Genomic DNA, 16,182 nt, shown 5'->3' on the forward strand with positions numbered 1-16,182 from the left:
GTTGATATATTACTTGCTCGATGAAAAACAGAATAACATTTATTTAGTTTGATTTTGCAATACAATAATTATCGACAGTGAAAAACTGAATACAACTCTTTCGTTTTGCTATGTCAATCCAAATGCGCAACCGAAATGCGTTCCTGTCAAGTTTGAAAACCGAAAAAAAAATTGAAAAAGTCCTGATAGAGAATTACTCCAGTTTGAGCTAATCGTTACATAATTTTGAATTTTACACTTGATCGTCATTTTAAATTATCATTTCATCTTATTGTTCATCTATCTCGTACCACGAGAGCAAGCAGACATTTCTCGATTTTGTTCAACACAGAGAGAAACAGTTCGAAGCAATGAATGTTCGTTTAAGAGTTTATTTACAAGTGGCAACAAAAATACTATCACCTCTTCCTGTATGATTATAGTAAGTTAATATCTTCGTTAGATAAACAGGCACGTCAGAAAGAAATTTCGATCGACGTATTCAGCATAAGATTATTGCTTGTTCTTTTTCTTTTCTCTTCATTCTTTCATTTCTTTCTTTTTAAATAGAAACTTTGTAAAATCATACGCATAACTACAATCTAAAGTTTGTCTCTACGATTCGCGAGCATTTTCACTGAACGCGAATTGCGTCATAATCAATTTCATTGATCGATTCATACAACGTGAAAAATCGACGAGATCGAAGAATCGGAAAGAGCCAGTGAATATTCCCCTTTTTTAGCCAATAGTAACCGGATATTAAACAAAAACAATCAACCATATCGACGTGGTTCATGAGGGGAAAGCTTTGTAATTCAAACTCATATGAGCTTATTTACGATTGAAAATATGTATAATTTTCAACAAATTTCTCAAACAAGTTCATTTACCATTATTGGCATCGTCCTAGAATAGGCGACTTTTTCTTTTGCAAAGCACTAAGGCGAACAACGTGAGCTGTTTTAACATAATATTTCCTTCTATTGAGATTCAACATCTTTTGAATATAGTACGGTATAACTTCATCCAAGATGTTTCTTATATATAATACTCTTCCACGAGTGTTACAAATATTTATTCCCTCTTATAAATACATCAAAGCTCCCGTCGCCTCCTTGTACCTGTATGTCATCAAAGAAAAACATAAAAAATTTACTCAACGAAACACGTGTATGTGCATACTGATGATCATGACGACTGAATAACCCTGGTACTACTTCAGCAGTTGATTCAAGTTCAAAAGTTGGAGAAAAGAAAAGATACAACATCAAAACGAGTTTTCAGAATGTGAGACGAGGGAATAACTTTGTCTGCTCTCGCTTTTCTTACGAATATTCCACTTGTTGCGTAAAACAGTAAACTGTATCGAGTATTTATCATACACAGAAAATAAAGTAACCACTATGTGGTCAAATGAAAAACAGTACAGAACTGAGTGTGTACATGTACGTATTTGTCGGCGCGCGCGCATCAAAGATGAAAATGTATGGAGAGATTTAAACGTATGGATATGGGCATCGATTCGAAATTCTGAACATTAAGCGTGCACGTGTTTACGGACGCACACACGAACAAGTGTGAGGTACACGCGCGTGCAGATATATTTGACAATGAGCGAGTAGCGCGATGTAACAAAAAATGTCCTACGTAACGATAGTCTAGGACAACGATGGTTCAGTGGTCGTCCATATCATGAACGCGTTGACGTTTCGTCGATGGAGGTTGGTGTTCAGGTGGTTCAGGACTTTCGACAATAGCGAGTGGTGCTGGTGATCCAGGAGAACTATCCGATTCCTCGTGTGAACGCTTCGCAACTCCGACGCCTGCGTCGGGACCAATAAAGCTTCCACTGAATTTGATGGTACAAAATGACAATCAATTTCAATGAATCGATACAAAAATACAGCAAGGAAAATATTGAATACGGACGTACCTATAATTATACGTGGTCTGTACAATAACAGGAGCTGGACTATATTGACCAGCTGGGGAAAGAGAATGCTCTTCTGTAGTATTTCCAGATACGACGTACTTATCTAAAAAAATATCGTAGTATATTTCAAATGATAGATACTTTTATGATTGATGACGACGGTAAGATATAAACGTAAAGCTGTGGACATACAGAGAGTGGTAAGCGGTAAGCGGCGACATCAACATTTGGAGCATTGATGTTGCCTATACCATCACTTATTTTACCGCTTTCTGTACGTCCATGGCCTAGGAAACTACCGGTAAGGGAGCGAATACAACTTGTAGGATCTGAAAAGAGATTTTTCTCTAAAATAAGAAACATAAAAAAAGCCATAATAAAAACACTATTACCTTCTCTGGTTGTATCACTACTAACACCGTTCGTGACAACAGTAATCTGTTGCATTAGGCGACCTTTGTGAGACGATTGACTCGAGGATGCATAAGGATGACCAGGTGATCCTGGTGCGGACTGACTAGTCAACTGACCAGCCGGAGAAGATACAGTGCTATCTGGATACGATTCTGGTCCTGGCGAAACTTCTCTGCTAAGACATTCTGGTGTCATCAAACCACTAATTCCAACGTGAGACGGAGAGGCAGGTGCACTTCTATATGATTTCAAATGTTACAAGCATTAGATTAGGATTTTTAATAATTGGTATATATGGAACTGGAAAATAAAGATACTTGTAAAATTTATCTACCTGGATGAAAGTCCAAAAGGAGCTCGAAAACATGGAACTCCACGTTGTCTTCTTTGTCTAAATGCTTGTTCTATAAGTTTTACTTCCGATTGAGGATCTATTCGCCAAAAAGATCCTTTACCTGGTTCTTCTTGGCTCCTTGGTACTTTGATAAAATAACGATTTAACGATAGATTATGCCTTATTGAATTTTGCCATCCCTTATCTGCAGTTCTATAATATGGGTAATTCTTGGTAATGTAAGAATAAATGCCAGATAACGTAAGCTGTTTATCTGCAGCAGATGCTATTGCCTGAACGATTAACTGAGCGTATGAGTATGGAGGTTTAGAATCTTCTTTTGGAGGACTACAATTCGCTGTTGTACCAGGACTTATTTGTATTTTATTAGAACTTTGTCCACCCTCGTGTCTCTCCATATTAGAATTTTGTGAGTCATTTGCAACAGCAGCTGCATACGCAGCCACCATCTGTAGATCCGCAGATATGTTTCTCCTTCCTTGTCCTGCACGTGGACTTGCAGGACATGAATTAGCAGCACTGATTGTTCCAGTAGGAGAAGGGAATGGGCTACTATAGCCTGCATCCGGAATATTAATACGTAAAGGTGGTAATGGTGCTCTATGTTTTGGAGGAGAACGTACACATACATTACTTTCTTCTTGTTCATCTACTAACGATTGAAATACAAGTCTTATATTTGTACTTGGAAATCTCAATGTACATCTGAAACAGAAGAAACATGCGACTGATCAAAGAGAATAAAGGAAGAAACAAATAAAGTATCTGAGAGAAAGTGCAAAGAACAAGTAAAGCTCTTAAATAAATTCTCTGCTTAAAATTATTTGCATGAAATATCACAAGACAATTTTTTATTGTTATCACATATGAAACTATGAGATATAATTTGAAAAAGACAATATCGCCAAATGATGAGGCTATCATAAGTCATGACTGAAAAGAGACTGTATAAAAACCGTATAACAAGTTTGCCAGTGGCATGCGAGAAACGTGCAAGAAAGGTTAAGTCGGCTCGATAAAGCTCCGAAAGATATCTTACGTCTTTGGTAATCGGAACTCAGCCGCACTCTTTCGTTGGAAAATTCCATCAACAAAAACACCATTTTTACCATTGCAAACCATAAAAAAATACGGGTGATCATAGTAGATTTCAAGGTGTCGTCGTGAGATAAAGCTGGAGTGGCCCATGTTGACGTCGACCTCACCCTTGCTGCTGTTACGTCCGATAGTGATACTATGCTGTCTAACCATGTATTCAAACTCGCGACCCTCTAACCGTGCAATCGGTGCACCTTTTGCTTCCGGGTTCCACTGCATCTTCGTCGGGCTGGCCGGTGCCGACTTCAGTGCCAGAAGGGCCCACGCGTCGCTCTCCTGAGTACGGGAGTACGTAGTAGACATAGCACCGAGTAAGCGAACCCTCCTTTGGGATAGAATGAGAGAGGGAGAAAAAGGAGAAGTAGACAGATATAGATAGATAGTCAGATAGATAGATAAATAAACGAATAGATAATTAATCAGATAACTAGATACATAGATGCGGATAGAGAGCGATAAGTTACCGCCAGAGGAGGAAACAATCCTAAAATTACCTTGTATATGCACACCTTGCAAACTATAGGACCGAGGATTAGGAAAATAAACGGATTGATTAGAAGATTACACCAATTAATATCGACGATAACGCGAGGAACCACGTGAAATAGCATATGAAATTCAATTTATTGAAATAATCAGTTGCCGTACAAATTCGACAAGCAGCCAATCGAACAATCAATCGATTAATCGACTGATTAACTGATCGTCTGACAAATTGATTCGATTGATCGACCGGCCGGTCGATTAGTCGACCGGCCGATTGATTTTAACGTAACGGTGCAACTGAGCAAACTAATTGAATATCTAATAATTAATAATTAATCAGGTCATTAAACAAATATGTATGATAATTACAAAAAACGTAAGAATCGATATATGAATTATTCATTATAATTTCTTATGGAAAAGATAGCATCCATACACAGATGAAGTGAATGGATAAAAATATACATACATATATATGCCGTAGTATACGAAACGAAATTTATACAATCAACTTATATATATATATATATATATATATATATATATAGCTAATATCACATTATTGTTTTTTTCTGATTGATCCATAAAACGATATTTAGTATTAAAAATAAAAATTTTTCTACATTTCCTAGAAATTAATTGATACATATTTGTCTATTATATTTCCTCTATGTTCTTTTTATTTAACTTGTCATATTTTTTCTAGTTCTTTTCTGCTGGTTCACATCGTAAAATCTATTCAAACTAAATATAAGTGTAACTTTTCTTCTAAAAATACTGTATTTTCTACTTATTCTTAATTTGAAAGATAGGAACTAAATACCACGTGATGTAACGCGCGTTGTATTCTTTGATTTGAAAATGAAGTAACGTTAGGATGTCAAATAAAGCAAAGTCTTGAATATGGTTGTTGAGGTTAATGACGTATAATTCGAATTTGTCGATTTATTTTAATAGAAGTTAGTAACATCTGCAGACATTGTTATAGTAGGGTCAAAACATCAATCATGATACAAATGATGTTTTGATGTTAATTTGAATTTAGCTAATGCGCATATATCGGAAAATATATTAAATACAACGTATTCTTATGTGCTTATTTGCTTGTATAACAATAACTAAGAATGAACAAGCAAAAAACACAATATATGTGAAAAACTATGAATGAGTATTATTGTTGTATTATATCAAACGATTCTGTTTGTTAACCAACAGTGATACAATTATTTGTCTGTTTGTTATACAATCTAGACGTGCAGTCATGAACGTTCAAGGATACATTTGTGCCAATGACAAAATCAGTGACCGTTATAACGATGATGTTTATGGTCTCATAACTCAATTGAGCAGGCACATATTACAGGCATATCGATCCTCCCACCGAAATGTACAGTTTACTTATGATCATGATATCAAAATAATTAAACACCTTCGAATCAAAGCTTTTGAAATATTACTGAAAAAAAGTGATCGTTTGATCCCTAGACGAGGTGATGTTAATACCTGATTATGCTAGATGTGTTTCATATATTTATTTAACTTTCAACTCAGCCTTTCTTTAATCTCACTCATATCCACAGATTATGAAGTACTTCAAGAGATAGATCCACTTTTAGAACTACAAAAGCATGCTTTTACATTGAAATTGAAATTAAACCATTCATACAATGCTAATATGTTAGAACATTTGTTGGAAAATCTTGAAGAATTCCCATGCGGTGAACTACCAGTATTTTCTATTTTGCAGCTACTAATGCAATTAAAAAATTGTAATATTAATCCTGAGCCATTAACGGTAGGATTTAAACTTTTGTATTTGGAAAGAAGATGGATTTTTAGAATTTCATAAATGTATTAATACATTTTATTACAATCTGTAGAATATATTTTATTTCGACAAAGCAAATCCTGCTTTTCCTGAAATCACATACAATAATAATAAAATACCGCCATTTCAAATATACCCAATGGAATGTTTCATATCATCGGATAAATTTGAAGCAACACTCGAAAGATATCCAACTAAAAGAATTGCACCTACAAATATTATGAATGAATTTAATTTTTTGGATAATTCAATAAAATCCAAAGCCATAGTTGGGGTTGAATCCATTGAGTAAATTATATAAATAATATTTTATCATTATTTTCAAGTAGTCGTTGTATATAGATATATATGTTTACGCGTGTTTTTTTCAGCATGTCTACTGCATGTGATTTTATGTCCAATCATATATTTGATAAAATATCATCACATATGCTTTTATGCCCAAACCAACAGTATACAATAAATTCAGAGCTTAATTTACATATTTTACAAAATAATACGGTAAGATATAGCTTTTAAACTTTGTATTGAATATATGTTACGCAACAATTTGAGTTAAATATGAATTTTTAGATAAATGATGAATCTGTTTAAAATTTTTCTTCGGATGATTTATTTTGTAGATTGGAAACAAGTGTGAAAATATATGCAGCTTTCCTTTGGAAAAACGAGACACAACAAATTATTTGTATCTCCCTTTTATGCAGACAAATACAGATGAAAACGAAAGTATTATAGATACATGGAAAGTTTTAGATCAAAGTGTTAGCAATGAATCAAATAGTACTATGAACATTTGGAATCATATATGGAATCAAAGCAGTATTACTAATATTCTACCAACTATAGATCATCAAACATGGGAATGCTTTGGAGAGATACAATCTATTAAAGAATTGATGTTTATAACAGACACTCCAATTGCAGCAATACATCTAGAAAAAGTTAAACAGATGAATGATTTATTTATAATCTCGGAAAAAGTAAGTTGTTATGAAACATACATATTGAATTATTTACAGTATATAAATCCAAACATTCATTTTATCTTCAATAATTATTTCTTAAGTAAAATATATATTCAAGCATTTTATTATTAATCATGTATTTCATTACTTACATGTACTTATTTTTTTAATGTAGTTAATGAATTCTTCACTTCTTTTGGAACAAGTGTCAGCCAAAGAATTTATAAGTGATGTAAAATCAATGTTGCTGGGAATAGAATCAAATTCCTTTGAGTATAGATGTGCTGTATGTGTTTTAATTAATTTTAATGAGAAGCAACAAAAAAATCTTTAAAAAAAATCTGCTTTTAAATTATTTATAAACAATTTTTTAGACAGGATTTATCTTACGAAGAAACATTAGTGTATATGGTATAAGTCCAGAATCAATAAAGAAGATTTGTCAAGAAGCTATTAATTGGGGTAATTGTTTTAAATTCTTGTGGAATCTAATTACACACAAATCACAAAGTAACAAATTACCACAAGAAGGACTAATATTTAAGGTTTGTAACAAAATTGAATAAAAAATTTAGAAAACAAATAGACTATTATATTTATACTATTATTATTTTATAGGCTCTATGTACAAATATCAAAGAATTATTGCTTTACTATCAAGCAGCACTAATAAGAATTTTTGCACATGAAAAAGAATCAGAGGGAATATTAAAAATATTTCAAAAAGTACGTTCTGTGGCTAAATTAATCACTAAAGTTGCTAAAGTTTGTGAACCTTACAAAGAAAATCAGTACATGTCCCAAGAAGGAAGTAGCATTCTTACTAGAATTTATAATGAAGCAATTAAAGTGACAGATGCCAAAATTGCTTTGGTATTTTATTCATTATTAAAATCTTGCTGTGAAGTTTATTTTCGGTACGTATTATAGAATGTGATAAACATGGTGTATCCGTGACACCAGGTGTTTTTCTATCGTCTTTATTTCCATTTATCTGTATATTTTACTTCATTATGTAATCCATTTACTTTTGAACATGGAATGTTGGATAGTATAATTAAATTCATTACAACAGATTTTTACAGAAATGGATATTTGAAGGTATATGCGACGATATATATGGAGAATTTATGATAAAAACGCGTCCACAATATTTACGTAATAGAAGTCACAAATTTTGGACGAAAAGTTTTAGCATTTGCAATGATGAGGTGCCAGGTTTTTTAAATGATCTAGCTGAATCAATACTTCAATGTGGCAAAACAGTTAGACTTCTAAAAACTTGCGACTCCAAAGTAAGTATACTTGATATATCATATTGTAGTTAATTCTACTACAGACAGCGTATTGTACTGATCTCTGTATCGTGAGAATTTAGAATCCAGTATGCCGTATCTGTGTGACTGAACAACCAGAAATAAAAGTTTGCTTAAGCATAATGTCATTACATGAGCAGTCATCAAGATATCGAGAATATGAAAAAAAAGGTCAAGCTGCACTTGGTTCGATACTTTCTCTTTCCACAGCTATCTTAAACCAGAAGCAGTTAGAAAAAGAAATGTCAAAAATAACTATACTTTCAGAACGTGATACATTATTGAAACTTCGTGGTAAGTGTGCTTTTATTAGTAACTAAATTTACCTATAAGTAGATGCATTGTTGCTACGAACGTTAGTTGTTACGAAATTATTAGAAGACAAAGAAGAACCAGGAAACACAGTAACAACAGTAACACGAGTAAAACAAAATATTTTAACAAGTCCACAAGAACAAGTACTTACAAATAACTTACAATCAAATAAGGCTGAAGAAATTGAGTTATCAAACAAGATACAATTAGGAATCGAACATGATAAAGAAGAAAGTAGAATAAAGGAAACATCAAAATCCTCAGAACGGTATTGAAAATTAATGATTTGCTATATTATTAATATTCAAATCAAATTAAAAGTATAAAATTATAATTTTAAACACTTACAGGACAATTGTTTGGAATTATTATGAAGGTTTAGCCAATGATATTAATAAACGATGCATTCGTTCACAATGGCGGAAGAAAAGAATGAAATTGTATAATGAAAGAGTGGATACATTAAGTAGAGCAAACCAAGAATCAAGAAACGAGTTTTTAAAAAAAACTGAAGGACATAATTGTGCAATAACTTCAGATTTTTTTTTAATTGAAACTCCAATCTCACTTGAAGATGAAAATAAGAATTATAGGAATACATCTTATCAAACATCAAATGTAATGTCAATACCGTCTACTCAAATTAATCAAGATTCAAGGCAAAGTTCTTCACTTGAAAATTACGCACATAAGAGAATAATAAGCAACAATAATGAAAAACACGAATTTCATAACTTCGAACATTTAGAAAGACTAAATACGAATCCGACCTCAAAAGTTTCGACAAATAAAAATACAACAAATAAGAAAATGAATGAGATTTTAGAATGCCTATCAGTTCATCACACACAGTCATCAGTAGCAGAAAGACCCACTCTTTTAAACGTTATGAAAATCGATAATATTACAGAATCTCAAATTGACGGCGTATGCATGCGACCATTAGATTATAATATGACGCCAAATAACAATGAACTTGATATACGTCAAATCGAATTTACCTCTGTTACGTATGAAACAAATGAAACGGATACTCGTTGCTCCCAAATTATAGCCATCACAAATAAAGAAAATGACTTAGAAACACCGATGTCATGTACAACGGATAATTTTACTACTTCATCAGTACAGAGCCCCATTTCAACATATAATTTAGAAGACTCATCTCCTTTGGAAATTTCATCTACAGTAATATCATCGAGTTCGACTCAGTTAATTACGAAATCATCTCTTGCCATGAAAGGAGATTCAACATTTTCAGATTTATTTGAATTGGCTCGTGATGAAAAAAGTAATAACGTATCGCCAGTAATAGTTCCTTTGAGTATTACCGATGTCGAGATAATTGATCATATTTCTCTTCAGGCCTATTTAGAAAAGTCGATTCGTATTCCCCTCAACGTACAGAGCCGTCTCGTTAATAATGCTATTATAAAATACTTTTTGGAAGAAAACAGCTTGCTCTCACATTTGCATAGTTTACGTAGTTATTTCTTTTTGCTAAATGGGGAATTTGCAAAGAGCTTAACAGATTCCCTGTATTCTCGTTTATATGAAATCTCAATACCTATCGAACTATTTAATTCCGCTACTTTGACTAATCTTCTAGAACGAGCACTCGTTAATTCGTTTAACAATGTTTATATTAATTCGGAACTTCTCAATCTCTCAGCAACGGACACACCAGCTCAATTACATGTAAATATTTTATCTTACGCTATCCTTCTTGTTATAAAATTATACTTTTTGGATATATATCGCAGTTTCATTTTCTTCAATGAAATCAATACATCTTACTTATGATGAAATCTTTATAGATATCAGATCCAGCTGCATTGGATTGTCTTACTCTCAACTATAAGATAAATTGGCCACTTAATATTATACTTGATGAGACAGTCATGCAACAATACAGTAAAGTATTTAAATTTCTAATAACAAGCGGTCGAGTTTCATGGGTGTTGCAAGAGGACTTTAATATTATGAAAAGAGAACGAAAAGCAATTACATCAGAACAGTATCATAAGGTATCATTATATCTTATGATTTTTTTTAGAATTTCTAATGTAACTATTAATCTTAATTTATTTTAGCTGCAGTTATATAGGCATTCAATGACACAATTTATGAACGCGTTGCATAATTATCTAACGTGTAGCGTGTTACACGCAAGTTGGGCTGAATTTGAAAAAGATCTGGAACATTCTTTAACTGTAGATCAAATTTATATGGCACATGTAAACTATATAAAACGCATACTATCAAGGTATTATCTCTGGATTAAAGCGAAAAATATATACGAATGTAAAATGTATTAATTATTTTTAATGATTGTTCTTTTCAGATGTATGCTGAATAGTCGTGGAGAAAAAGTACGCGTATGTTTAACTAATATATTTAAAGTCATTTTGAAATTTCATAACAGAATAAGATCTCAAAACTGGGTAATGAAATCTACAGGATATATACATCCTAATTTTAAAAAACTGGAACAAATGTATCAAGCATTCTTTGAGTTACGAGCATACATGTCGCACGTTGCGTTTAAGTTAGCCACTAGCGGGTACCAACCGCATTTAATGCATTTCCTAAATGCTCTTAATATAAATCCACTGTATGATTTAACCGCTAAAAGTTATCGTAACACTGTAGGCTCTGCAGAGCCTTAATGTAATACTATACAGCTTCTTTCCTTTCATTGCAAATTTAAGAACTTACTATGCCAATATCCTCACTATTGTAATCTTTACATTTTTTCTTCTTCTCAAAGTTATTGGACATACCAATAATTAACAACAAACAAAAAATTTTTCATAAAATGCTTTTGAAATATATTCTTAAGAGATTAATGATTGTATTCGTTATCAGAATTGGAAAGAGTAAGGATAAATCATATGAAACAGCATTTTCGATAAAAATTATTACACAACCGCAATCAATGGTTTATTTTTAATGAGTACATTAACACAACGTGGACATAGATCATCTTTCTGACTTCTAGGATATCTCCTACAACGTTCGCACAACTTCTCCTGAATATCGTATAGTTTGATTTGTGTTTCAGTGATAGTATGATTTTCAATTAATGTAACCGATGACAGTTGTAATATTTCACATAATTCAGACATTGATGGTTTTTGCTGGTCGTGAAGAAGCTACACGTAAATAGAGAAAGTATACGTCAGTGTACACATTCATATAATATCGAGTGTTCACTCAATAATATACAAAACATAACTTTAGTTTCTTTTGTATAAATAATACTCACAGAAAGCAAAACAAAATCATCTTTTGTAGCTTCTATAACGCCATATAATTTCCATGTAGTTTTATCAGCGACTTTTAAAACATTATTTCTCAATCGAATTGCCGCATCTATGTATTGTGCGATTTTTGAATCATTCCATGACTCTGATATTTTATATTGCGTACAATGCAATGGTATCGATGCTGTACATTATAATTAAGATTAAGTTTAATTAATAAAAAAGTATCTTGAAATCTCATATTTCTCATAGAAAAGGACTATAACATACCGATATTTTCGGGGTGATATAGCCATGCTTCTTCTGCTAGATGAGGTAGAATTGGTGCAATGGATCTGATAAGAACATTCAGAATTTCTTTTATAACTTGCATAGCTGCAGTGCGCATCGAAGATGTTATCTCGTCACAATAAAGTCTATCTTTTATTATAGTACAGTAAAGACCTGATACATCATTTGCTATAAAATGCATAGTCGTTTTACCCGCATGATGATACTCATAGTTGTTATAATGTTGCTGCATCTAATGACATATTAGTTTGTAATATAATAATACAGTAATATGTTTAATTTTTTAATTGAAGAATAAGATCAAATTACCTGTTCATTATACGAATATAATAAGTACAACATGTATTTATCAATAATTCGATATTCAGGTTTGCAATTTATACCCGGATGATGATGTAAAGTACCCAGAAGGAAGCGCAGCATTAAACGAAGTTTGTTAACGCATGTTTTACATTCATCAAATAAATTTTTTGAAACCGGCACATGTGTATGTTGGGAACTGTGATTAGCTACCCACCATCTAGATGGAATGAAATTATTAGTGTGTTACCATTATATTACAAAATTAAATTTTAATACCTTAAAACATCGACACCATACGCTGGATTTTTCTTCAAATTAGATCCACCTAGCAAAATTTCTTCTGGATTTATTACATTTCCTATTGATTTTGACATTTTTAAGCCTTTTTCATCGACTGCAAATCCATGTACAAATAAATCACTAAACAATAAAAAAAGCGTTTATATTGATACAGCCATTTTTTAAACATTTTATATTCGTTTTATTTACCTATAAGGTGGGCACCCCTGTAAAGCTACAGATGTTATTAGGGATGATTGGAACCAACCATTGAATTGATCATATCCTTCTAAATAAAGATTTGCTTTTTTGTTTGGTAAAACCATTGACCATGAAATTCCGCTATCGAACCAAATGTCCATGATATCCTAAGAAGGATTTATGTTAATGAATGATATATTGAAACTTTACTTTCTTCAATTTTGAAAATTTATTGAAATTTACATTTCCTTTTACTATATCGTCCGGATCAATATTCAATTTTTTAATTATGTCTAATCCTATTAGATCTTTTACAGAATATTCCCACCAGCAATCAGGACCATATCGATCTATCGAATCGCATAAACGTTCAACTAATTCTCTAAAATGGAGGAATATAAAGAACAATAAGTAAAAGTGTATACTGTAAAGCCAGTATACTATAAATAACTATATACATATATATGTACTTACTTATTCGTAAATGCTAAGCCTGTTGTTTTGCTATATATTACAGGTATGGGTGTTCCCCAAGAACGTTGTCGCGAAATACACCAATACGGTCGATTCCTTATTCCAGCAAGTAAAGCATTCATAAAAGATGCACGATTACGTTTAGGATATACATTCACATTCGCAACGTTCTCCTTATGAAAATAATAAAGGAAATATACTCCTTGTTTTAGCAAAATTTTGTAATAATTTATACATAGAAAAATGTAACAAAATGCTGACTTACAATAATTTTTTCCCTGATAAAATTTATATTAATGAACCATTGATGACTAGCACGAATAAGAACTGGTTGTTTTGTTCGCCAATCATATGGATAACTGTGTGTTAATGTTTCCACATGCAATATATCTCGAGCCAGGAGATTCATTACTTTATCAACTCCCTCTGTTAATACTTCTAATCCATAAAATTCTGGCCCAGCCTCTTCAGTGTACAGACCTTTAGAATCTACCATGGATAACTATAGCATATCCCGTGGCATTATTAAATATTGATATTATATTTAGAATAATATCTAACATTGATATTATACTAATATTATTTGTTACAAACAAGAAAAAATTAGCTTACAATGGGAATTTTATTTTTGAGTGCAACTAGAAAATCTTCTTGACCATGTGCAGGAGCAATATGAACTAAACCTGTTCCCGCATTTGTCGTAACGTGATTTGCAGCTAATAAAGGGCATTTTTGTTTGGTGAAGGGATGAAAGTACGTGCTGCCCTCCAATTCTTTGCCTAATAAAACATATATTATCTACTTATCATCTATGTTAAATTTGAAATAAAAAAATGACAAGTAATATTTAAAAAATACTAATTAACCTTTCGAATTTACCTTCGAAGGATACTATTGGTTTCAAAGGACCAATCTTTGATTCAGTAGCTCCTAATAGTTCTTTAGCAACAATATATAAGTCTCTTTTATCATCTTCAGCAAGACAATATGTAACATCTGAAGAGAAAGATATAGCTTGGTTAGCCACTAAACTCCACGATGTAGTGGTCCATATTAATGCATATACAGCACGATTTTTAAATGAATTTAACCTTTCTGGAATATCATTAATACGTAGACGAACAGTCACAGCTTTACTTTGATGCTGTTGATTGTATTCTAATTCAGACTCAGCTAATGCTGTTCTATAATATAAGATATAAAGAGAAAACTGTAAACTTCTAAAAAACTGAAATTAAGTTATTCAGTTTTGAATATTTTACCTTGAAGAAGGAGACCAATAAACTGGCATGAAATCTCTAAATATAATATCTTTCTCATACAATTTTATAAATTGATGAAGTTCATTTTTCATATATGATGAGTGACTGGTAAAATAACATTCAGATTCACTCCAATTGGCTGTCACACCCCATGACTGGAAAGCTTGTTTCTGTCTAGCAATAGCTTCTTCAGCATAATTACGGGCTGAATATGCATAAAAAAAGAAAAAAGTAATAATACAATAAATAGAAAGATTTAATGTTAAATATTGATTATATATCGTATCATATGAACTAATGACAAAAGAAATTTATGATCTAAAAACCTATAAATTATACCTTTTTTCCTGATCTCTAAAGGATCATTTTCACTTTTATAACCTTTAATAGCCTTTAACTCAATTGGTAATCCATGACAATCCCAACCTGGTATATAATGGATTCGATTTCCATTCATAATCTTATGTCTTAATGTTACATCCTTCAAAATCTGTAAGAAGCCATTAAAACAGTTAGAGAAATGCATAATCTAGAAGAGGAATTATTGAAAAAACACAAAACCTTATTAATAACATGTCCCATATGAGGAATTCCATTTGCATAAGGAGGCCCATCGTGTAAAACAAAATCTGGCCCTGAAAGATTTTTCTTTTGCCACTCGTACAATTCAGAAAAACCACACTTCTATAATGATATAATTAGGAGAATAAATATTTAAATAAACAATAGAATACTTAAGAATATAATGACTTACTTCAGTTAAGCGTTTATCTGCCTCTATTCGTGCTTTTCCATTAAGTTGTACAGGAAATTCGGTTCGTGGAAGCAGAACGGTTTCTGTATATTTTTTTTGTTCTTTTGATGTAATTTTGGTATTTTTCTTAACACTACCGGCTACTTCGTCACTTGTTTTCCTTAGAACTTGATTTGTAACTAATGTTCGATTAATAAGTAATCTATACATATCTACTGAATTTTATTTTGCAGATACAATCATATATTTCGTTAGATAAATACTGTTTTTCTTGAACATTCAAATCAGATCACTAACTTTCGATGTACATTATCATAAACATTTTTAATTGTAAAGACGTGATTTTTCTGATAAAAAATAGGCGAGACACGTAATATTAAACTGAATACCATTTAATTATTTTTATTATTATTACATACCCGGTATCGCCAACATACATAAGGAACGGAATGTATTCTCAGTTATTAAGATTAATACCTGCTCTGTTATTTTTCCTTAAGTACTAAAATGACGTTTATTTTATTATTTTTGTTTCTGCGTGATTAGAATTTAATATTCGCTAAAAGTGAAGTTTCGGAGAAATTTTCGAAAGAGAAAGTAATATTTTAAAGTGTAGAACGCAAGGGATTTAAGTGTAACATAGGTAGGTTAGTTCGT

The 16,182-nt window shown here is 31.9% G+C and overlaps 3 protein-coding genes across 6 annotated transcripts; 1 reads left to right on the forward strand and 2 right to left on the reverse strand.

Annotated features, from left to right (window-relative positions):
* Positions 1-357: 357 nt before the first annotated feature.
* On the reverse strand, positions 358-4,408 carry LOC132913434 (forkhead box protein K1). Of its 2 annotated transcripts, XM_060971787.1 has the most exons (6): positions 4,277-4,408; positions 3,724-4,058; positions 2,664-3,389; positions 2,308-2,567; positions 1,916-2,018; positions 358-1,831 (listed from the first exon to the last, which is right to left on the reverse strand). In XM_060971787.1, exons 1-6 carry the CDS (start codon positions 4,391-4,393, stop codon positions 1,657-1,659), a joined length of 1,716 nt encoding a protein of 571 aa, XP_060827770.1. In that variant the 5' UTR covers positions 4,394-4,408; the 3' UTR covers positions 358-1,656. The 2 variants fall into 2 exon arrangements, with proteins under 2 accessions (XP_060827770.1, XP_060827771.1); XM_060971788.1 differs by lacking the exon at positions 4,277-4,408 and having other exon boundaries at positions 3,724-4,122.
* A 500-nt stretch (positions 4,409-4,908) lies between these two features.
* Positions 4,909-11,386, forward strand: LOC132913415 (gamma-tubulin complex component 6). Of its 3 annotated transcripts, none has more exons than XM_060971748.1 (15): positions 4,909-5,758; positions 5,849-6,063; positions 6,149-6,384; positions 6,468-6,597; positions 6,720-7,079; positions 7,240-7,350; positions 7,439-7,609; positions 7,683-7,981; positions 8,140-8,359; positions 8,443-8,674; positions 8,762-8,963; positions 9,046-10,393; positions 10,513-10,722; positions 10,789-10,961; positions 11,040-11,386. In XM_060971748.1, the coding sequence occupies exons 1-15, from the start codon at positions 5,530-5,532 to the stop codon at positions 11,362-11,364; spliced, it is 4,461 nt and encodes a 1,486-aa protein (XP_060827731.1). In that variant the 5' UTR covers positions 4,909-5,529; the 3' UTR covers positions 11,365-11,386. The 3 variants fall into 3 exon arrangements, with proteins under 3 accessions (XP_060827731.1, XP_060827730.1, XP_060827732.1); XM_060971747.1 differs by having other exon boundaries at positions 4,911-5,758; positions 8,759-8,963; XM_060971749.1 differs by having other exon boundaries at positions 4,911-5,758; positions 6,720-7,040; positions 8,759-8,963.
* Positions 11,387-11,600: 214 nt separating this feature from the next.
* Positions 11,601-15,851, reverse strand: LOC132913423 (isoleucine--tRNA ligase, mitochondrial). The gene is made up of 15 exons (XM_060971766.1): positions 15,526-15,851; positions 15,333-15,455; positions 15,111-15,261; positions 14,772-14,976; positions 14,389-14,693; positions 14,122-14,288; positions 13,775-14,011; positions 13,510-13,682; positions 13,279-13,417; positions 13,045-13,202; positions 12,832-12,975; positions 12,562-12,772; positions 12,232-12,484; positions 11,964-12,145; positions 11,601-11,850 (listed from the first exon to the last, which is right to left on the reverse strand). Exons 1-15 carry the CDS (start codon positions 15,733-15,735, stop codon positions 11,617-11,619), a joined length of 2,892 nt encoding a protein of 963 aa, XP_060827749.1. The 5' UTR covers positions 15,736-15,851; the 3' UTR covers positions 11,601-11,616.
* Between the last annotated feature and the right edge of the window lie 331 nt (positions 15,852-16,182).

The sequence above is a fragment of the Bombus pascuorum genome, chromosome 13, assembly GCF_905332965.1.
Source record: "Bombus pascuorum chromosome 13, iyBomPasc1.1, whole genome shotgun sequence".
Taxonomy (NCBI): Eukaryota; Metazoa; Arthropoda; class Insecta; order Hymenoptera; family Apidae; genus Bombus; species Bombus pascuorum.